The following is a 20,636-nucleotide window of genomic DNA, read 5'->3' on the forward strand; positions in this document are numbered from 1 at the left end:
TTCCCTCCTTTGTAAATCAGGGGTCTTTTCAAAAACAGAAATCAGGACATACCGGAGTCGTCCGTCCAGATGCGCCACGGATCCCGGAGAGAGCGTGTGAATGAAAATGCCAGAGATGCACTGGAAATAGGGGACGCTGCACAGGCCGATTCCCAGCCCCACACCGGCCTCTGGAAGGCAGAACGGGATGGGGGTGGGGCACTGGTGACTGAGCTTTCCCAGGGATGCACTAGTCTATTAGGTGCCAAACCTGTCCTGGGTTAGTTGGTGTCTCCTATCCATTAATGCATTCATTCCACCCATGCTTATGCAGCATCACTGTGAGCAGGCACTGCTCTAGGGTCAGCAACTAGTGACCAAGGCAGATGAGGATGCTAAGGTCAAGTAAGGAAAGGGAAGGAAAGAAGGAAGGAAGGGAGAGAGAGCAGGAGGGAGGGAGGGAAGGAGGAAGGAACAAAAGGAAAAGGGAGGGAGAAAGGGAAGGAAGGAGGGAGGGAGGGAAAGAAGGAAGGAGGGAGGAAGTTGTCAGGGGGGTGATAAGTGTTAGGCAGAGAATTAATAGGGAATGCACTAGAACACAAGAGGATGACCTCTTTAGGGCTCAGAGAGGGCAACATTTAGGCTAAAATACGAATGACAAGAAGGAACCAGGGATGGGGGCAGATCATTCCCAAAAGAGGTAACAGCTAATGCAAAGGCCCAAGGTGAAAGGAAGCAGGCCATGCTGCAGGACCAAAAAGGAGGCCAGTGTGGCCGGAACGTAGCCCATCACGGGGAGAGTGGTATGAGAGGATTCAGGACAGGGAGGCAAGGGCCAGCTTAAATGGAACCTTGTCAACAAGGATGTGTCAGTGAAAGGACGCTATTCTCCACTGAGAAGGAATGCCATAGGAAACTTACGAGCAGGAAGTGACATGGGCTAAGTTCTATTTTCCCCAGTATGACCGGCTGCTGGGAAAAGAAAGAGCTATGAAGGGTCAAGCAAGAATGGGAACAAGGAGATCAGTTAGGAGGCTACGCTTCACCCAGCAGTGGTGACTTGGACTTTACCGCTAGTGAAATGGGAGAGAGATGGATACACACAGAACGCCTCTTGAAGACAGACTTGCTGATGGATTCAATATGGGGAGTTCATAAATTAAAATGAAGATAACTCGTAGAGATTTTTTTAGCTTGAAGAACTCTTGAATAACTGGGTGGGTGATGATTCGGTTTACCAAAACAGGACGCCTATGGGGGACCAGAATCATGAGGATGGCGACCAGGTGTGCAGTTTTGCCCCAGTCACTCTTGAGGTGCCTATGAGGTAGCCAAGGAGACACGGGGAGCAGATAGTTGGGTAGATGAATCTGGAGCCCAGCAGAGAAGGCTGGGTGGAAGTTTGAAAGTATCAACGTGGAGGTGGTTGTGTTAGGACCATGGGGCTGGATGGGTCCCCCAGAGTGTGTGGGAGAGGAGGGCCGGGGGCTGGCCAGCATCAAAAGGACTGGAGAATGAGGGGTAGCCGGTAAGAAGGACCAGATGGAGTGGCCAGGGAGTAGGAGAAAGACCTTCTTGTGGTTTGCTCCTGGCACCTGTGGTTTACAAAGCACGGTTGTGGGTATTTTCACCTCTGATGCTGGTCCTCCCAATGTCCCAGGAGGGTTGCCATGGGCAACTGTTAGCAACCCTGTCTGATGGATGAAGAATTTTGGCTGTGATATGGCCCACAAACAAAGGTCAGAGCCCTTTGCCGAGATCAGGTTTCCTGACCAGAGTGAGAGTTCTTAAGCCCTGCAGGCATCAGAATTGCCTGGGGTACTTATATAAAAGTTATAGATCCCTGGGCCTCTCTTCTAATACTGTGGAAGAGAATCTCTGGGGGTAGAGATTAAGAAGCTGTGTCATATACATACGGCAATCCAACAAAAACCCTGCCTATGGTATTTCTGATGCCAGTGACCAGAGGAAACACCACCCCAAGGCCAGGGACCACGGAGCCCACCAGGGGAAGGAAGAGAGCCGTGTCTTCCCCATGTCCTGCACCTGCTCAGGGAACTCACGCCGCGAGTCCTGGACACAGCTGCTGGCGTGTGCCAGCACGTACTGACCTGTGCCTAGTATTCATGCCAGGCTTGGGGACTCATGGATATCTGAGTCCTCAGGCTGCCTGCCGTCTACCCTCTTCATTCCTCATTCTTCTTCTACAACAGATCTCAAAGCCACCCCCCCGTCTTCACCTACCGTTCTCATCCTCTCTGATCCAACGGCTGCAACTGGTTCCCAAGCCTCCATTTTTGTCACATTATAGGCCATTCTCTACAGAGACGCCTAGGAGATGTTTCTTTTAAAGCATAAGCTGATTACGTCTGTGCTTAGAAATCCCTCAAGGACTCCCAATTGCAATTAGAAGAGAATCTAGCAGAAAAGCCCCACAGGGTCTCTCTCTTTGCCTCCGCCAGGTGCTCCAACACCACTTCTCGGGCTGCCCACCTCACTGCAGCCACACTGGCTTTCCCTCTGCCCCTACAAGCTGAGCTGGTCCCTTTGCGGGAGCTGCCTCCTCTTCATTCTCCAGGTCTCAGCCTAGCTGTAATCTGGCAGGGGGGGCCCTGCAGTTAGCATCCACCCTTGGCGGGGGTGTGTGTGTGAAGGGACTAGATGCTGATCCCCAAATGTCTGAGCTTGAGAGGATCTCAATTTTCTGGCACAAGTGAGAAAATAAGAGTCCCAGAGAGGGCAAGTGACCTGCCCAAGGTCTCTTAGCAGATTAGCTGGGGAGCTACAACTCCTGGTCGTGTGTGTGTGTGTGTGTGTGTGTGTGTGTGTGTGTGTGATTTGTGTTTGCTTCCTTCTGTTTTATTTTATCCACTGCACTGGGACATGTTGACTGAATTCGGATGGTGTGTCCCGGGCTTCTGTTAACAAACAGAGCCCTAGACCTTGGGGCTAAACAACAGCCATAAAATCTGCTAAAGGACAATGTCCGGGCCTGTTTCCAGCCAAAGAAAGTCTGGGAGATAGCTCAGTGGAGGGAGGCCCAGGCAGAGGGCGGAGGAGGACAGCGGAGCCCCCAGGAGGCCAGCCTACCTTTCTTCAGGGACACCTCCACCAGGATCCTGTAGTTGGGCTTGGTGCTGCTGGCGGGCGCTTCCGGGCTTTCCAGGATGAAGGAGTTGCAGTCCTTGGTGACACAGGTGCTGGAGCTCAGGGAGCGGCACAGTGGGGGGGACAGGCGGCTGCTCAGGGAGTGGGGGGCCGTCAGGCGGGTCCTCACCGTGAGGGCGAGGAGCCCCTTTTTGGCTTGCTGGAAGGAAAGAGAGAGGGCCACGGCTTCCAGCAGCGGCTCGGGCCAAGGGCAAGAGCCTGGGCCTTTGTGGGGAACAATAGTAGAATGCTTTTTAAAGAAATGTGGCCACATGCGGGTGTGTGTGTGTGTGTGTGTGTGTGTGTGTGTGTGTGATACAGCAATGTGTGTATACATATACATGACATATATGTGTATGTCTGGATACGGATATGACATCTTATATACGAAGTACATACATATATATGCCAAAGAGATGGAGTCTTGAATTGAACTAACTAGATGGAGACTCAAAAAATATCTTTCAGTGACTGTCTTCGAAACTTTAAAGATTGTAATATAAATACATAGAACATTACACCCTGAGAAAACCATAATTCAAAAGGACATGTGTACCCCAGTGTTCAACGCAGCACTATTTAGAATAGCCAGGACATGGAAACAACCTAAATGTCCAATGACAGAGGAATGGATAATGATGTGGTACATATATACAGTGGAATATTACTCAGCCATGAAAAGTAACAAAACTGGGTCATTTGTAGAGATGTGGATGGACCTAGAGTCTGTCATACAGAGTGAAGTAAGTCAGAAAGAGAAAAACAAATTTCGTACATTAACACATATATGTGGAAGCTAGAAAAATGATACCAACGAACCTATCTGTAGGGCAGGAATAGAGATGCAGACATAGAGAACGGACATGTGGAAATGAGGGGGGAAGGGGAGGGGGAGATGAATTGGGAGATTAGGATTGACATATATACACTACCATGTGTAAAACAGATAGCTAGTGGGAACCTGCTATATAGCACAGGGAGCTCAGCTCGGTGCTCTGTGATGACCTAGATGGGTGGGATGGGGGGGAGATGGGAGGGAGGTCCAAGAGGGAGGGGATAGATGTACACATATAGCTGATTCACTTCATTGTACAGCAGAAACTAACACAACATGGTGAAGCAATTATACTCCAATAAAAAAAAATAAAATAAAACCATTCTATAAACCTCAAATAGTTGATGCAGCCCCCGACAACAGTCCTGATTACACTATTATTTTCAGAGTAAGGCCTTTTTTGAACAATGTGCCTAGATGAGTGTCAGCAAGGTGCCCCATGTAAAGGAGCCCACATTTGGAATTTGTAGGTTTGAAGGAAGGAGGGTGATGCTGGGAGCTTGATTCCTTTGTCTGAAGGCCCCAGAGTTTGGCCATATATTGATAATAAATGGTCACCTTGAACTTCTGCAAAGCATCCTGATGTGTGAGTCCAGCCATCGATTCCCCGTTGAGTTCCAGAATTTCATCACCTGTTGGGAGAGGGAGAAATTGTAGCTGAGAAGAGTTTTGCCCAATCAGGAGGCGTTATCCCTTCAACTCTAGTGCCCCCACCCCCCATCCAGGTTTCTGTGAGATGTACAAAGCATCACAGAGAACATCTCCTCATTCAGGGCTCTCCCCCTGGGAGGTGGGCAGCAGTGCCGGGCCTTCTCTGGTACTGCTTACTCTCCAGGGTGAGATCCAGGGTCCTTAGCCAGGCACACAAGGCCTGGCCCAGTCGGCTCCCTGCCCACCTCTGGGTTTCACCTCTCTCTCTCCTGCCTCTCAGCCCCTCATGCCATTCGCTCCCCTGGACCATTTCCTGATGCTGCACACCTGCCTTTCCCACAGTGGTCTGTGCAGTCCCATGCTTGTTTCCGTGCCAGCGTCTGAACTAAAATGTACATCTCCTACCTTCTTCACCTACCACTTCTTAACCTCTTGGTCTCTGCTGACTTTGCACTCTCGTGGCACCCAGAACCTACCACTCTCACAGCCCTTGTCACCCCGGTGGTCATCGATGAACTGTGAAAGTCTCTCCCTGGGGAAGGGGCTTTGTTACGTCAGATGCTGTCATCCCCAGGGCCAATTCTGGGTGAGGCCTCCACAGTGCCCAGTAAATGTGGGTTGGATGTGATGTTTCCAGAATGCAGTGTAGGTCCCAAGTTACAGAAGAGGAAAGTGAGCTCAGAGAAGTCCAAAGTTCATATGGTAAAAAGTCAGGACTTAGAGCTTCTTCCTCCTATACCTAAGAGAAGAATTTTTTCTGTGCCCAGAGATCCATTTTTATGGGGATGGAAAACCACTTTCTCCCATTCATTCCATCTATTCAATACATAAACAAAGAGCACTGTCTCTGTATTCAACACTGTGCTGGGAAATTCAGATGCAAACTTTATGTTTTACACGGGTTTCTGGCCTGCGTGCTATTGGGTGAATCTGCTGTCACTTAATTATGGTCCCACAGTAGAGAATCCATCATTTTTCTCTGGTTGTTTTATATATATATATATATATATATATATATATTTTGTCTTTGATAGTCTGAAGTTTCACTAGGATGTATTAGGGTGCTACCTCATACTGAAGTTTGCATAATTCTGGAAAATTCTGGATAATTCTGGAAAATTCTTAACCACCATCTCATCGCCTATCACTTTCCCTCTTTCACTCTATTCTTTCTTTCTAGAATTCCCATTAGATTATTTTGGACCATCTCAACCTATTCTGCATGTTTCTCTAGGGCTCCTCTTTTGCTTCTCTATTGTTCTGTGTGGCTTACTGGATAATTTCCAGATCACAAATTCTCCTTACAGCTTCATTTATCTACTGTTTAACCCATTCGTTGAGGTTTTTTTGCTTTTTTTTAATTTCTAAAAGTTATTTTTTTCACATCCATCTATTTTTTCATTGTGTTCTGTTGTTTCCTTATTGTTTTTCTATTCCTTCTCTTATCTTTTTAAAGATCTTATATGTTGAGAAATGATCACCACAATAAGTCTAGTTAATATTAGTCACCACACCTGGTTACAAGTTTTTTTTCCTTGTGATGAGAACTTTCAAGAGCTACTCTTTTAACAGACTTGTGGTTGCCCAAGTGGATTGGGAACTTTGGATTAGCCGATGCAAACTAGTATATATAGGATGGATAAACAGCAAGGTCCTCCTGTATAGCACAGGGAACTATATTCAATATCCTGTGATAAACGAGAATGGAAAAGAATATGAAAAAGAATATATATGTGTAGAACTGAGTCACTTTTCTGTACAGCAGAAATTAGCACAACACTGTAAATCAACTACACTTCAACAAAATTTAAAAAAAAAGAAAAGCTCTACCCTCTTAGCAACTTTCAAACATACAATACAGTATTACTAACTAGAGTCACCCAAGATTTATTTATTTTATAACTGGACATTTATACCTTTTGACTGCCTTTGCCCAATTCACCCTCCCCCCCCCCCCCAATTCTGGCAACCACCCATCTGTTCTCTATAGCTATGAGTTAGGGTTTTTGTTTTGTTGATTCCATATATAAGTGTGATTGTATGGTGTTTGTCTTTCTCTTCTGACTTATTTCACTTAGTATAATGCCTTCAAGGTCCATCCATGTTGCCCCAAATGGCAGGATTTCATTCCTTTTTCTGGCTGAACAATTGTAATCTTTATTTTCAACTCTTTTTTTTTTGTGGTACGCAGGCCTCTCACTGCTGTGGCCTCTCCCGTTGCAGAGCACAGGCTCCGGACGCGCAGGCTCAGCGGCCATGGCTCACAGGCCCAGCCGCTCCGCAGCATGTGGGATCCTCCCGGACCGGGGCACGAACCCGCGTCCCCTGCATCGGCAGGCGGACTCTCAACCACTGCACCACCAGGGAAGCCCTCAACTCATTTTTAAGGGGAGCTTGTTTTTCTGTGGAATTCCCACACCCCTCACGTGGCTACTTTTATTTTTTTCCTTTATTTCCAGCAGGCACCCTGGGGTCTCAGGACTGGTTCAGGCCCAGTAGTAACATTAGCTCCTCAGCTTGGGAGTCCTGAGCTGCAAGGCTGACGGCTGGGGTTGCACACTCACCCTGACACGGGTTTGGCTCTTCATTTTCTCAAGTGAGATGTCTTTTCCCCGCCCAAGGGCCAAGGACAAAATTACGTTTCCTTGTTGCTTCCCTGGGCTTGCTGGCCTTTCATGAGGGCAGCTCTTCAGTATGAAGGCTTTCTACAGGTTCTCAGAGGTTCCCAGGGCCCAAGACCACCTCTCCTGCCCCTGTGTGGGCATCGAATCCCAGCGCCTGGGCCTTAGGCCCAGTAAGCAGCTCCCTGTGCTATCACGTCATCAACTCCTGGGAATGTCACGCTTAGATTTAAAGTGGTTTCTTTGTTTCTTAGAAGCTGGGTGTTTCCGTTTCTTTCTTTAGAGTTCCGATGTGCTGTTTTAGCCAACTTGTGTCTATGACAATAAAGGGGTGGGAAGCATATTCAAACCAGCTTCATCTGTTACGTTGCTAAAACTAGACAAGAAAAATAAAAGGCTCGGCCCTTGTCCTTATGAGATTCCAAGTTGAGGTGTGACAACTGACAAATTAAAAATAATCAAAATATAACTAAGTACTTGCTGAAGGCAGGATCTACAAAGAACACACTTCAGAAACGTCCATTCTTTATGACACAAGAGGCTGAACTTGTCTTCAGATTATTAGAATGTCCATCCCAAGGGGGCCACATACTCTGGGCCCTCCAGAGAGTCCTTAGCCTTATTTGGCCATATCTGGTGGAAGGTGAATAGCCTCGGTTTTGCCTTATAAATCTTACACAATCATTTGTTTGCAAAGGGAATACAAATAAAACATTCTTAGCCTTGATCTTGACACCAAACTTTTGTTGCGACTGACATATCTCCTGGGGAATTCAAGGGCGTATTCTAAAACTTCACTTTTGAAAGAAGTTACAAAAGGCAATTTGGTCAATTATTTGAGGCTAGAATCAAGGACTGCAGACTAGCTGAGTGTCCTTTTCACCGAATTCTTACGATCACTATTAACTAAGCGAGACAAATACCCAGAAAGAAAAAGAATGAAGCTTGGCTTGGGCAGGCTTCTCTCTTCTGGCCACTTCAATTCCTCCTCCACCTTTTAGTCAAACACAGAAAAGTACAGAAGATAAGGAAGCAGACCGGCCCATCTCAAGATTCTGATCTCACTTTCCTTCCTTTCTCTCAATGACTCCTCTGCATGCCTCTTGATTTAGCTATCCCCCTCAAGCCTTGCCTCGGTCCTCTTCTCTCTCCTCTCTTCCCTGCTTCCTGCATCCACTCTATAACTTCAGCTATTTTCCAAATGACCCTAAAAATCTACATTCAACCCTTATTCCCTTCCTGAACTGGAACCCAAATTTTCATTCGCCTGCTGGACAGCGCCACCTAGTGCTCACCTGGAGACCTCACTCCGCTCTGCGGCTCAAACCTAAATACCCTCGTTTGCCTTCTTTTGCTACCCTTCCTCCATCTCCTGTTATATATAATTCATCATCGTTCTCTAGTTTACTAAGATCAGACGCCTTCACGTGTTCTCTGATCTCATTTGCCACCTCCACAGAAGCCCTTGTTTCCCCCATCAGCATCTTTCTCCTCCCAGGGTTACAGCCTCAGGGCAGACCCTTAAGAGCTGGAGCCTGGCTCTTACAATAGCCTCTGAACTGGTTTTACTGCTTCTGGTGTCTAGCCAGCCCATTTCATCTTACACTCGGCTTCCTGAATCAACTTAAAAACCCTGGTCCTAGCTGGTCCCTCCCAAATTATAAAAAGCTTCAAATGCTCCCCACTGCCCCTACAATAAAATCCATACGCATAATGTTAGAGCTGGCAAAACTTCTCTATAAAGAGCCAGATAGTAAATACTTTAAGCTTCGCAGGCCACATGCTCTCTGTCGAAACTACTCAACGCTGCACAAAAGCAACCACAGACGAGAGGTCAGTGAGCGAGCACGGCGGTGTACCAATAAAGCTTCTCTAAGGAGGCTGAAATTTGAATTTAATTTTCACAAAAGAATCCAAACTTCTTTTGACGTTTTTTCAGCCGTTTAAGAGACAGGAAAACCCTTCTTCGTTCGTGAGCCTTATAGAAGTAGGCAGTGGGCCAGATGTGGCCTGCGGGCTGTGGCTGGTCAATCCTGCCCTGAACAAGTTAGGTTATGAAAGGTGGTTTGGCTCGCAGCAGAGTTTACAGAAACTGGCCTGACAGAGAAGGTAAGAAGGCTGTGAAATCACTTCTCTTTAAAGATCCGCGTGTAGCCCAGGGTCAGGCCTGCAGCAGCTTCCCTCTGCTCCCTGACTACCTGCCCCGGAATTTTGCCTCCCAGTTAGAACCTGGAGATCTCCTGGGGCCAAGCCTACACGTGACTGTGGGGTAGGATTGGGGGTGGGGAGAAAACCCTCCCCTCCAGGACAAGGGGATAGGGAGGGGCACTCAGAGGACACCTCAGCGCCCTGGGCCCCTTCCTCTCAGGATGGCCAGGGGCTTCCCTCCCTGGAAGAGATGGAAAAGCTGGAGGGAGGTAGTGGATGGGAGTAGGGGGGGCAGAAGGGGAGGGGCGGCAGCTGGGCAGATCCTGAGCTCCTCAGTAGAGGGAACCTGTCTGATAATCCTCTGTATTCCTAGAGGCCAGCACGGGGCAGGCTCACAGAGGACTCACTGGAAGCCCTGGGCCTGGTTCCCCGTGCCTGTGGGCTGGGGAGGGCAGAGAAAACGAAACAAAGGGGATGCCGATGGCTGCCAGCAACGCAGAGGGGCCTTGACAAGCAAAGGCGCAAGAGGGATGGAAGGGCTCTTCTGCCCCAGGCCAGTAACAGGACCGAGACTGAGTGTGCAACCACACCCAGCCAATGTGCCAGGCCTGACGGAGCCATCGGGGCCCGCAGACCCCCGAATCCATGCAAGCTGGATTCTGAAGGCTCAAGACACATTTCACTTTCCCAGTAGCTTCTACTGGTAGCCTAGTGATTCTGCTTTTGATTCCACCAACATCACCTAGTGAAGGCCGGGAAATCTACCTTCCTGTAGCCTTCCATCGGCGGCCGCGGCTCCCCCCGCAAAGATGGTTTTAACGTAAATTCCAATGGGGCCATAAATGCTGTCCTTTCCTCCGACGATGCTGAAGCCCAGGCCCTGGGGAAGAAGAGGAGAAGGTCAGATTTCGGAATGTTCCATGCCATTCACTGGGCTGCCTTGTCCTGAGGCCCTGCCCAGCCCTGAACAGAGGACTCAGGGAGGAGCGGGGTGCCCTTGGTCTTAGAGGACCTAACAGAGGAATGGGAAAAGTGGTAAGTTCAAGGCCACGCTGGGCTGTGTCGTGTCTGGGGCTTTCTCATGAGTCTGATGTTCCCCACACAGGGGGCGTCTGAATGGAGACTAGCAAGTACCCTGGCTCTGCCCCTCTGACTAGCAATTCTGGGCAGATCACTTCCTGTCTCTGAGCTTCAATTTACCCCCTTGGAAAATGATGCTGACATCGCCAAACTCATAGCGTTGTGTTTGAATATTAACTAAGACATCCAGCAGCCACAACTAACACACCAACACCAGTAATCATAAAAGCAGCAGCTGACAGTGGGGGAAGCATCTCTTCTCCTACCAAAAGCTGTTCACTCCCCTTCTGTTCTACATCCCACCCCTCCCCTTCTCAGGGAATTTACTACAGTCCTGTGCTCTCCCTCCTGCCCCTGCAGTGCCACGAGGTCAGGAGCTGCCAGGTGGCAGCAGAGAGGAGGCCAGAGGCCGGGGAAGCAAGAGAAAGGCGTGAGGTCGACAGACGGCAGGAAGAGAAAGGCGGGCGGGTCCAGCTTGGCCTGTAGACCTGCAGTGAGTCAGGACAACCACCTAGGCAGGCCCAGAGAGCAGTGAAGGAGGTGCACACACAGCCTGCTTTATTTGGATGATGACCGAGAGCACCCTTCTTCTCGAGAAGGTTTAGCTTGGGTCGCAATGGATTCCTCTGGAGACTGTGAGCTCCCCGGAGGTGGGGAACGCACCTTATTTGTCAGTGTCTGCTCTCTGGATGCAGGTGCTCGGGAAACATATGTTATAGACAGAAGGCACGAAAGCCAGCTGGAGGCCGGGCCTTTGGATTCAGCTTGCAAGCGTGCCAGGAAGCAGCAAGCAACTTGGCTCCCAGGAAGACCCCTCCAAGCGATGGCTGCCAAGTAACAGCATCACTGCTCCTGGGCAGTTTCTCCGAGGCCAGCAGCTGCTCGGAGCCGAGTGTGTGCATCGCCCCAGCACCACAGAGGTGGCAGGCCAGGCAGCCACCGTCAAGACCCTAAGGGAGCCTGGCGAGCAGGGGACAGACGGGAAAGCTGTGTGGACAGAGCGCTGGTGTGAGCTTCTGGTGAAGGTGTGGGTGTTCCAGGATGGGAAAGAGCAATGGTGTCCAGGAGTAGCATGGGGCTAGGAAAATGAGAGGGAGGGCAGCTTCCGGGCTCCCTGTATGCGCTCCCAACTTCTTCCTGGCTGAAATAATTGCTCTAGACCCAAACTTTCAGCCACCCTGGTGAGGCCGGATGGTGTAGTGGTTAAGAACAAGATCCAGGGCTCTGAAAGTCTTGAGTCAACTGCTCACTAACCAAGTGACCTTGGGCCAGTCCTGTAAGTCCCAGATCCCCAGTCTCCTCACCTATTAACAGGAGATAATAATAGGGTTTTGTGAGAATTAAAGGAATGATCCTTGCAAAGCCCTTAGCGCAATGCCTGGGTTTTGGTCGCTGGTTTTATCGTTTTTGGCTACCTCAGGCACTGGTGGAACCTTCTAGCTCTGCTTCTTCCTCCTTCTACTTATCCGTTAATGATGAGGTCTTCGGTGTGGAGGTGTATCAGGAGGACAGTGGGAGACCCACCGTATTTCTAACCCATCGTCCCTGCTCTGTACTCCAGGCTTCCGACACCAAACACCTTAGGGCTGTCCATCGAGGGCAGTTCAGTCCACCCAGTGACACATCTGCCCACGAAATCTATTTACTGACTGTACAGTCTATGCACACCGAGATGACTGACACCACTGTTGATCATCTTTGCACAAGTGTTGGTGCTTTTTTCCATTCTGCCTCCTTTTGAGCATTGCAAACCGTCTAAAAGTCAACCATGTTAAAAATGCTTCGACCTAAATTCAAGGGGGGACAAGCACTGTGATTTACAAATCAGAAAGAGGGGCTGTCTGGAGAAAATCAGCACTGGCGAGAGTGACCCCCTTGTGATTAGAGGAACAATCATCTCAGTACTTCCCACTTGTTTCTCCTCATTTATCTCTGCTGAGCTCCCAGGAGACAGGATGGATGGGGGTGGAGGGAAGGACTCCAGACATATGGGGCCCTCCTGCAGGAAGACCATATTGGTGAACAGATCTTCCCTCACACCACACACGAAAATCACATGAGGTGGGTAGAAACCTACCCTTCCATCATTTAAGCATCTCGGTTCCCTGGGCTGGCCTGAGAACTTTGCAGCAGCTGCCATGTCTATTTCAGAAGTTCTTCAGTGCCCACGTCAACTCCATGTATGGGATGGCATGTTCTGGAAGCAATGCCAAGGAGCATTTGGGATGTCCCACAATTACCACTGCTTTTGTGCCCCCCTTTAGCTATTTCTCAATTGTGGGGCAAAAATCTGTCTGAATATCTGAATTTGGGGAAGACACACGGACTGAATGTTTATGCCCCATCCCAAATTAATATGTTAGGGGGAGCCTTTGGGAAGTAACTAGGCCATAAAGGGGGAGTACTCCTGAAGTGGGCCGGGGCAGGTAGGGATAGAAGATGAAGAGGTACAAACTACTATGTATAAAATAAATAAGCTACAAGGAAATATTGTACAGCACAGGGAATATAGCCAATATTTTACAATAACTATAAATGGAATATAACCTTTCAAAATTGTGAACCACTATGTTGTACACCTGAAACTTATATAATATTGTACATCAACTATACTTCAATAAAAAAATAAGTAAAATAAAATAAAGGCAAAAACAAAAGAAAATAAAGGCTAATTTGTTTATATATGTACTTGCTTTGTTTACAAAATATATTTATTCTAAAGAAAAATACTGCCTTGGTCCAAAAAAAAAGGAAAAATGGTGGATCCCTCATGAATGGGATTAGTGCTCTCATAAAAGAGACCCCAGAGAACTCCCTTGCTCCTTCCACCATGTGTGGACACAGAGAGAACGAGGCATCCGTGAATCAGGAGAGGAGTCCTCAACATATGTGGCATCTGCCGGCACCTTCAACTTGGACCCCCAGCCTCCAGAACCGTGAGAGATAAATACCTGCTGTTTAAGCCGCCCAGTCTATGGTATTTTTGCTATAGCAGCCTGAACTGACTATGATGATGTTTTGAATTCAATCATCAGGTAAAACTAACTTCTGGAAAGTACTACGCCAGGGAAAAACTGGGCAACATTTGTCTTCCTGTGACCCGCACGGTGCAGAGCAACCCTGACTGCCCCTCCCTGTGCCGGCATGAGAGCATCCGAACACTCATGTTCTGAGCCAGAACCACCAGTCCCTCTCTCCACCCTTCCCATGACACGACACCTCCTCAGGAACCCGTGTCGACCCAGTAACTTCCGTTGGCCACAGTCCTTGCTCACCTTGGCCTGGCCCTTCATCAGCACGATGTTGGAGATGACGGATGCCTGGAGGCCCCCCAAGGGCTGCATGAGCTGAGCTGTGCTGAGCGACCGTATTGGCCTTGACGGACCCTGGAACGAGGGACCAGGGTGGGGAGAGGATGAGTCAACAGGACGGCAGCACACACCTTGCTGGGCACGGGGACAGGGAAGGCCCAGCCGAGGAGAGGACCCCGATCCCCTCTCTCACAGCATAGCAGCCAGAGCACGGTGAATGGGGTGTGGGTGGGCGTCTGGTGGAGGGGGGCTGTTTTGGTGGCCCCAGGAGCCTGATCTCCCTGTGGACCAGCAGCCAGAGACTCACTAAGGCTTGTCACAGGAGTGGGTCCCGGGTCACGACACAGACCACGCTGCCCCAGGACAACGGGTCCCATAACCGGAGTCCCCAGCCCACGTTGGGAAGCCAACAGCCGAGGACACCCTCGACAGAATCCAAGCCACATTTACGGAGACCCCATTTAGTGCCAGGCACAGGGTGGTGGACAAAGGGTCAGGAACCCAAAGATGTGAAAACTCAGAATGTAAATTCCAGGGGGAGGCAGACAGGGGATTACCCACTTGCATAGGAGCAGGCGTGCCAAACAGACACACGCCCTGCGCCCCACAGGAAGTGCCGTGGGGAGGGGCAAAGGAGCATGGTGGTTAGGTCTCAGGCTTGGGAGCCCGGCTGCCTGGCTCTCCAACTATCAGCTGGTGACCTCGGGGAACTGACTTGACCCCTCTGTGCCTCGGGTTCCTTATCTGTAAAGTCGCCTGTCACTTCGGAAGCTGTCTTTTTCTAACACTGGAACACCGATGATTCCTGCTGGTAAGCGAAAAGCATAATAGCTCAGGGAAGGGAATGGAAGAGAGAAATGAAATCTTCAAGCATCTGATGTGTACCGTGTGGGGAGAATCAAACATCAAACATCGCTTGACTATGGACCCTACAGGGGAGCTAAGACCCTAACATAAGTAATGACACCAACAAGGCACATTGGGTGAGTCTGTAAGAGAAGCCCAGACACGTTACGATGGGCGTCAGGAAACATATAAGGGTCAAGCACTTGGAGGACTCAGGAGAGCTCGCAGCGGAAGTAGTGCTAGGAAGGGTTTTGAAGGATGGGGTAGGGTTTGCAGGCTAGAGGTGAGGGAAGGGGACAGGGTGCTGCAGACGGAGGGCGCTGTATGCTCACAGGTGGCAGCAGGAGGCACTGCGGGTGCCTTGTGCCTCGGCCAGAGCTCAGGGACACAACAGGCTGGCTGGGGTGACAAGTGAGGGGACCCTGTGCTTCACACCTGCTTGGCTCCCAGACTGCAACCTCGTGCCCCACAGTGGGAAGGGAACGGACTGGTGAGGGCTTGGTTCCAATGCTGGAAACTTAGGTTTTCAAGATGTGTGAATTCAGACCGCTACTCCCCTTGCCAAGCCTCTGCTTCCTCGCTGTACAATGGGGCTGACGTTATCCTCCTTCCTAAGCTCAGGAATTACAGTAAGTCCCCTACATACGAACTTTCAAGTTGCAAACTTTCCAAGATGCAAATGTGCGGGCCATCCATGTCAGGTGTCAGTGACATCGCAGCTCGCCCTCCGTCTCCTGTTGCTGACGATCCTTCAGCTCTACCATCTCCCACCCCTTCTCCCTCCTCCAGTCAGTAACTCTTCTTGCCTGTTCACTCGATGCCAGCCCCTGGATGCCAGCTGTTGTACTGTACTACTGTACTTTTCAAGGTACAGTACAGTAAGATTAAAAATGTTTCCTTTGTTTTTTGTGTTTGTTTTTTTTATGTATTGTTTGTGTGAAAAGTATTATAAACCTATTCCAGTGCAGTACTAGAGAGCCGATTGTGTTAGTTGGGGACCTAGGCTAACTCTTGGACTTACGAACAAATTGGATTTATGAACACGCTCTCGGAACAGAACTCGTTCGTGTGTAGGGGACTTACTGTAGAGGCAAAATGTGTAAAGCAAGTCACTATATCACAGGGGCTAAAAGCACAGGTTTTGGAATCCTGAAGTTCTGACTTCGAGTCCCAGCGCGGACTCTTATTAGCAATGTGAATTCACATGCCTCCCTTAACTTGTCCTCACTTCCCTCACCCACCTCCTAGGGTCGCTGTGCAGATGAAATAAAGGGACCCACATAAAGTGTCCGTTCAGGGTCTGCATGGGTGGAATGTTCTCTGCACATTAGCTCCTTGTAGCATCAAAGCAGCCGCGGTCACTAGTGCCTGGCACTCACAGGTGACCATTCCTAATGTGGTTCTTTGCCTGGAGGTGCCCACACTCACGAAGCCAGCCCCTCCCCTCTGTAATTCTGTGGCCGTCAAACCACTAGGAAGGTCTCTTCAGCCGCCGCTGAGTCTGGACCCCTCCCCTCTCTCCCTGCTCTCCAGGGTCCCCTGCCTTCGTTCTTACCACAGCCTTTCCCGCTGCACAGTCCAGTTGTTGAGAGAGAGACTTCCTGTTGCTACAGAGGGAATAAGGCTGCCTGTCTGTGGAAGCCGCCGATTTCTTGGTCATTGGAAAATCAATCTCTCCTGTGCAGTAGGGATTAACACCTAACCCAGGAGAGGAAAAAAAGGAAGAGATCATTTGTGCTGTCAGAAAGCAAAGCTCAAGGGAGAACAACGTCAGCCCCGGCCAACGGCCAGCCCTCATGAGCCAGCGGCCAGAGTGAACTTGAACCATGGAGCACCCAGTGCTGGGTGCAGGATGCAGAGTGGGGGCCAATGAAGACGTAGGCAGCATTAGCTCCATTCATGCTGTCTGCACCGCAGGGTGCAGGTGGGACTGTCACTTCCATCTCGCCTCAGCTCAACTCGAGACAGTTGGCAAGACATCTCCTACATGTCAAGCAGCATGCTGGGCTCTCAGGAAACCGCAATGCTCTGTCAACTCCAGTGCCTGCTGCCAGGGGGTTTTCAGTCTCGACCCAGGAGGGAGAGGAGGGAGAGGAGGGAGAGGAGGAATGCCCCCAGACATGTAGAGCCAGAGGAGAGACCGGGCAGGAGCCTGTGGGATCTGCCATGGCAACGTCCAACGTCCCGACAGCACCTGACTGCTTCTTACACACACGCACATGCACACGCACATTCACACACAGGCACATACACACCCCTAACGCAGGCAGGCAGGGTCAACTCTTGATTCTTTGGGGATCTAAGAAAATGCAAAGCCATCATCTTCTTTTTCTTTTGGGGGAATCCCAGACTTCCTTTCACCCAACCGGGAACTCTACCTCTTCCAGCTGGAAAAATCTGCAGAGATTCTCTGCTATGGCCCCTCACTGTCTAGATCAGTGCTTCTCAATTGAAATATAATACAAGTCACATATGTAATTTGAAATTTTCTAGTAGCCACATTAAAAACAAGTCAAAAGAAAAAGTGAGGTTAATGTTAATCGTGTATTGTATTTAGTCCAATAGACCTAAACCCTGCCATTTTAACATATAATACATAAAGCTATTAATGAGGTATTTTGCATCCTTTTTTCGGTTTTGTGCTCAGTCTTCGAGTTGAGCGCATCTTTGGCACTCTGAGCATTTGGACGAGCCACACTCCAGGTGCTCGAGATGTGAACAGTGGCCACGGCACTGGGCAGCAAGCACGCAGAGAGGGGCCGATTTTCCTAGTGTCCCTCCACTCAAGTGAGTGGACAAGGCTTTGGTGGGAAATTTCCCAAGAGAAAGACCCGAGATGGGTGGTGGTTCAGAGCGAAGAAGGGACGTGGGAGCAGAGCTTTTGTTTGCTTTCATTCTTAGGATGGTAAAGACTTAGGCTGAAGAAAGGAAGCCACTGCCCAGGGTGGGCTGAGACCATGGGACAGAATGGGCATTCCTGGAGATGTGAGATCCCTAAGGGAAGAGGAAGAAGGGACAAAGGCCTGGGGGAGAAAGGAGATGTCCTGGTCCACTGGCACTCCAGGTGGCTGGGGCAATGTTTCCCTGCCAGGAGAGCTGCTCCCAGCAGCCGTCTCCACACAAGGAGCCGGTTCTCCCTGACTCACAGAGACCCTCTGACCCCAGAGGGGCCGGGAGAGAGAGGAAGCCAGGAGGTTCAGAAAACCACGCCCCAGAAAGAGGGGACCAAGAATCCTGGAGCGGGGCTGGGAGGAGGCGCTACAGATGGTCCTAAATCTGTCTGTGCATCATGTTTACCTGGGTGTGTATCATAAGTGGGCCAAATTTCAATGCCCCACCCAGACCTGTTGAATCCATGTCTGCATGTATGGGGTCTGGGGCGGAGGTGGGGGTGGGGGCGGGGGGTCTGTGTGTTTATCAGGCTCCCCAGGCGATGCGTCCAGCTTTTGAGGAATCTTGAGGGAGTTGAGCTCCTTACTTCATCGTGAGGAAACCAAAACGAGTCTCCCATTCTCTCCGCCCGCAGCAGTGCAAGGTGACTGCCGTCTGAAGAAGGGCAGCGGTGTACTGTTTGGGTTCAGAGGGAATAAGGACAAGCAAACGCGTGGCCAACTGGGATCGGTCCACAGGACAGAAGCATCTGGAGCCATGGACAAGCACAGGGGGAACAGGCCAGGCTAACTCCGCTTCTACCCTCACTGATCCAGACAAAAAAAAAAAAAAAACTCGGGCTTTCTGTGGTTCCTGCTCCCACTATGAGTTCCAATCAGCAAGGACATAGGCCCAGGGTCAGGACGAGCAGTCTCTCGAAAGCACTAACTGGTCTGAGCCCTCGCCTACTCTTTCAAAAAAATACTGGATGTGCTCCAACAGCAAGGAAATACATCAAAATTATCACCTTGAGTGGGGGAAGTTGAAATCAGTTAACATGTAGCACTGAGGGAGTTCACTGAAAATGTGGTTATAAAATCTAATGCAAAAACCAAAATAAATTTTGACTATATATTTTGAAGATTATGTAATAATAACGTGAGTTTCTAATTTAAGTTTACATTGAATTATGAAATGGAAAAATAAATGGGAATGGGACTAGAGGTAAATAACACCATCTTCCATTAGGGGGACAATTTGGAAAATATAGTCTCAAGTATTATTAATTAATTAAACCTAATTGATTAAACTTAAAGGAAACTGGAAGTGGTGAGAAAAATTAAATAAACCTTACAAATCACTGCAAAAACTAAACACACGCGCACACACACACACACACACACACACACACACACACAGAGCAAGAGGCAGAAAACAAATGACAAGTAATCATGAAAACAGGTAGTATAAAAAGAACATGAGGGACTTCCCTGATGGCGCAGTGGATAGGACTCCATGCTCCCAATGCAGGGAGCCCAGATTCGATCCCTGGTCAGGGAACTAGATCCCACATGCGTGCTGCAACTAAGAGTTCACATGCTGCCACTTAAGACCCAGTGCAACCAAATAAATAAGTAAATAAATATGAAAAAGAACATGAGTAAAAGCAAATATTAATTATAATACTAATGTCAACGGCTTAAGCTTCTCTCTTTAAAAAGATTGCCAGATTTGCTTTCGAGATCTAAGTGCATATCATTTGCAAGAGATAAACAAAATAAACAAAAAGTGTAAAATAAAAGGATGGGCAGAAACTACCCATGAGTAATGCTGCAATCAGCCACTTAGAAAAAAAATCTATCTAGATTCTTGCTTCATAGCAAACACCAAAAATAAATTACAGATAGAATAAGTTGGGGAAAAAAAGGCAAATCATTTAAAAAACTAGAAAAAACAACACTACGTAGAAATAATTTAATCGATGTGGTTGTATACTTAATAATCTTCTTATTATAGAACCTCAATGATTCTCTCCTAAATATGTAACCAAATATGATAAAAGAAATGTGTACAGCATGTATCTATAATTATTTTGTAAATGTCGATAAGCTGGAAGCAACTTAAAGGTGTCAGAGTGTAATAATTAAATAAGTATACATGAGAAAAAACTAGAAGAAAACACAGCCAAATATTTAATAGTTCTCTGGATGTGGAAGACACTTTTAACGTTAGACAGGAAAATTTGATGAATTTGATTAGATAAAGATGAGAACATCTTAATGCTAAAAAATTACGTTAAAAGAAAAATAACCAACTGAGGAAAGTATGTTCAGCAAATACAGCGGCCCAATATTAATTTTATCAAGAGACTTTTCATAAATTAGTGATAAAATAATGATCCTCCCCATAGAAAAATAGGCGCACTCAAAAGAAGGGAAATAAACAAATGAAGGAACGTTGAACTGCACCTGTGTAGAGAGGTGTTCTTTCCACTGATTTCATAGGCGCATGAACCGGTCAGGGTTTGACAAAAGCAAAAGGCACACTCAGGTAGGACTTTGAGAAAGTAAATAAGGGGGCCATTGACAAAGCGTAGATGGGGCTTAAGAAAACAAGGCCTATTGAGGTACCTAGGAATTGCCAAGAGCTGGAAGCTGTTACCATCCCAGACCTGAAGGGGCACAGAGAGGAAACAGCATCACCGGGCCAGGGAGTGCTGGGACCAGGGCACTGTCAGAGCCACCAAGGCAGAGGGAGCAGAGAAACACCCCAGCGGTTCTCCCTCCCACCCTCCAGTCTCCCTTTGATCGACTGAACTCAACTAGAAACCAGAGGGCCAGGGCACCCGGATGACGCCATCTGAAAGAGTCAGTGGCTGGGCTGCAAGCAGGGCTGCTTCACGGGCATGCGACCTGTGAATTCACACAGAGCCCCGGACTTAGCAGGTATTCAGCTTGGTTTAATGCTCTGCTGCCGCCACTTTGAAATTCTTCATAATATTTGAACAGGAGTCCCACATTTTCATCTTACAATGATCCCCACAAATTGCAGAGCTGCTCCTGGGTGCAAAACAAGCCCCCCCTCACCCCACCAAAAAAGCGGACAATGGGTAAGGGGAAGAGGGAAATAGAGAGAAACCTGCATGGC

At 48.7% G+C, this 20,636-nt stretch overlaps 1 protein-coding gene across 2 annotated transcripts in view; it reads right to left on the minus strand.

The window, feature by feature from the left end:
- Positions 1-20,636, minus strand: part of IL16 (interleukin 16) — a 115,769-nt gene that overhangs the window by 24,183 nt on the left and 70,950 nt on the right. For both annotated transcript variants that reach the window (XM_082852560.1, XM_082852559.1), the window contains exons 4-9: positions 16,174-16,316; positions 13,737-13,847; positions 10,147-10,261; positions 4,520-4,593; positions 3,070-3,286; positions 53-170 (exon numbers count right to left, since the gene is read on the minus strand). In XM_082852560.1, the coding sequence (XP_082708686.1) occupies positions 53-170; positions 3,070-3,286; positions 4,520-4,593; positions 10,147-10,261; positions 13,737-13,847; positions 16,174-16,316 (778 nt within the window). The remainder of the gene's footprint in view (positions 1-52; positions 171-3,069; positions 3,287-4,519; positions 4,594-10,146; positions 10,262-13,736; positions 13,848-16,173; positions 16,317-20,636) is intronic.

The sequence above is a fragment of the Leucopleurus acutus genome, assembly GCF_964270905.1.
Source record: "Leucopleurus acutus genome assembly, chromosome: 1".
Lineage (NCBI taxonomy): Eukaryota > Metazoa > Chordata > Mammalia > Artiodactyla > Delphinidae > Leucopleurus > Leucopleurus acutus.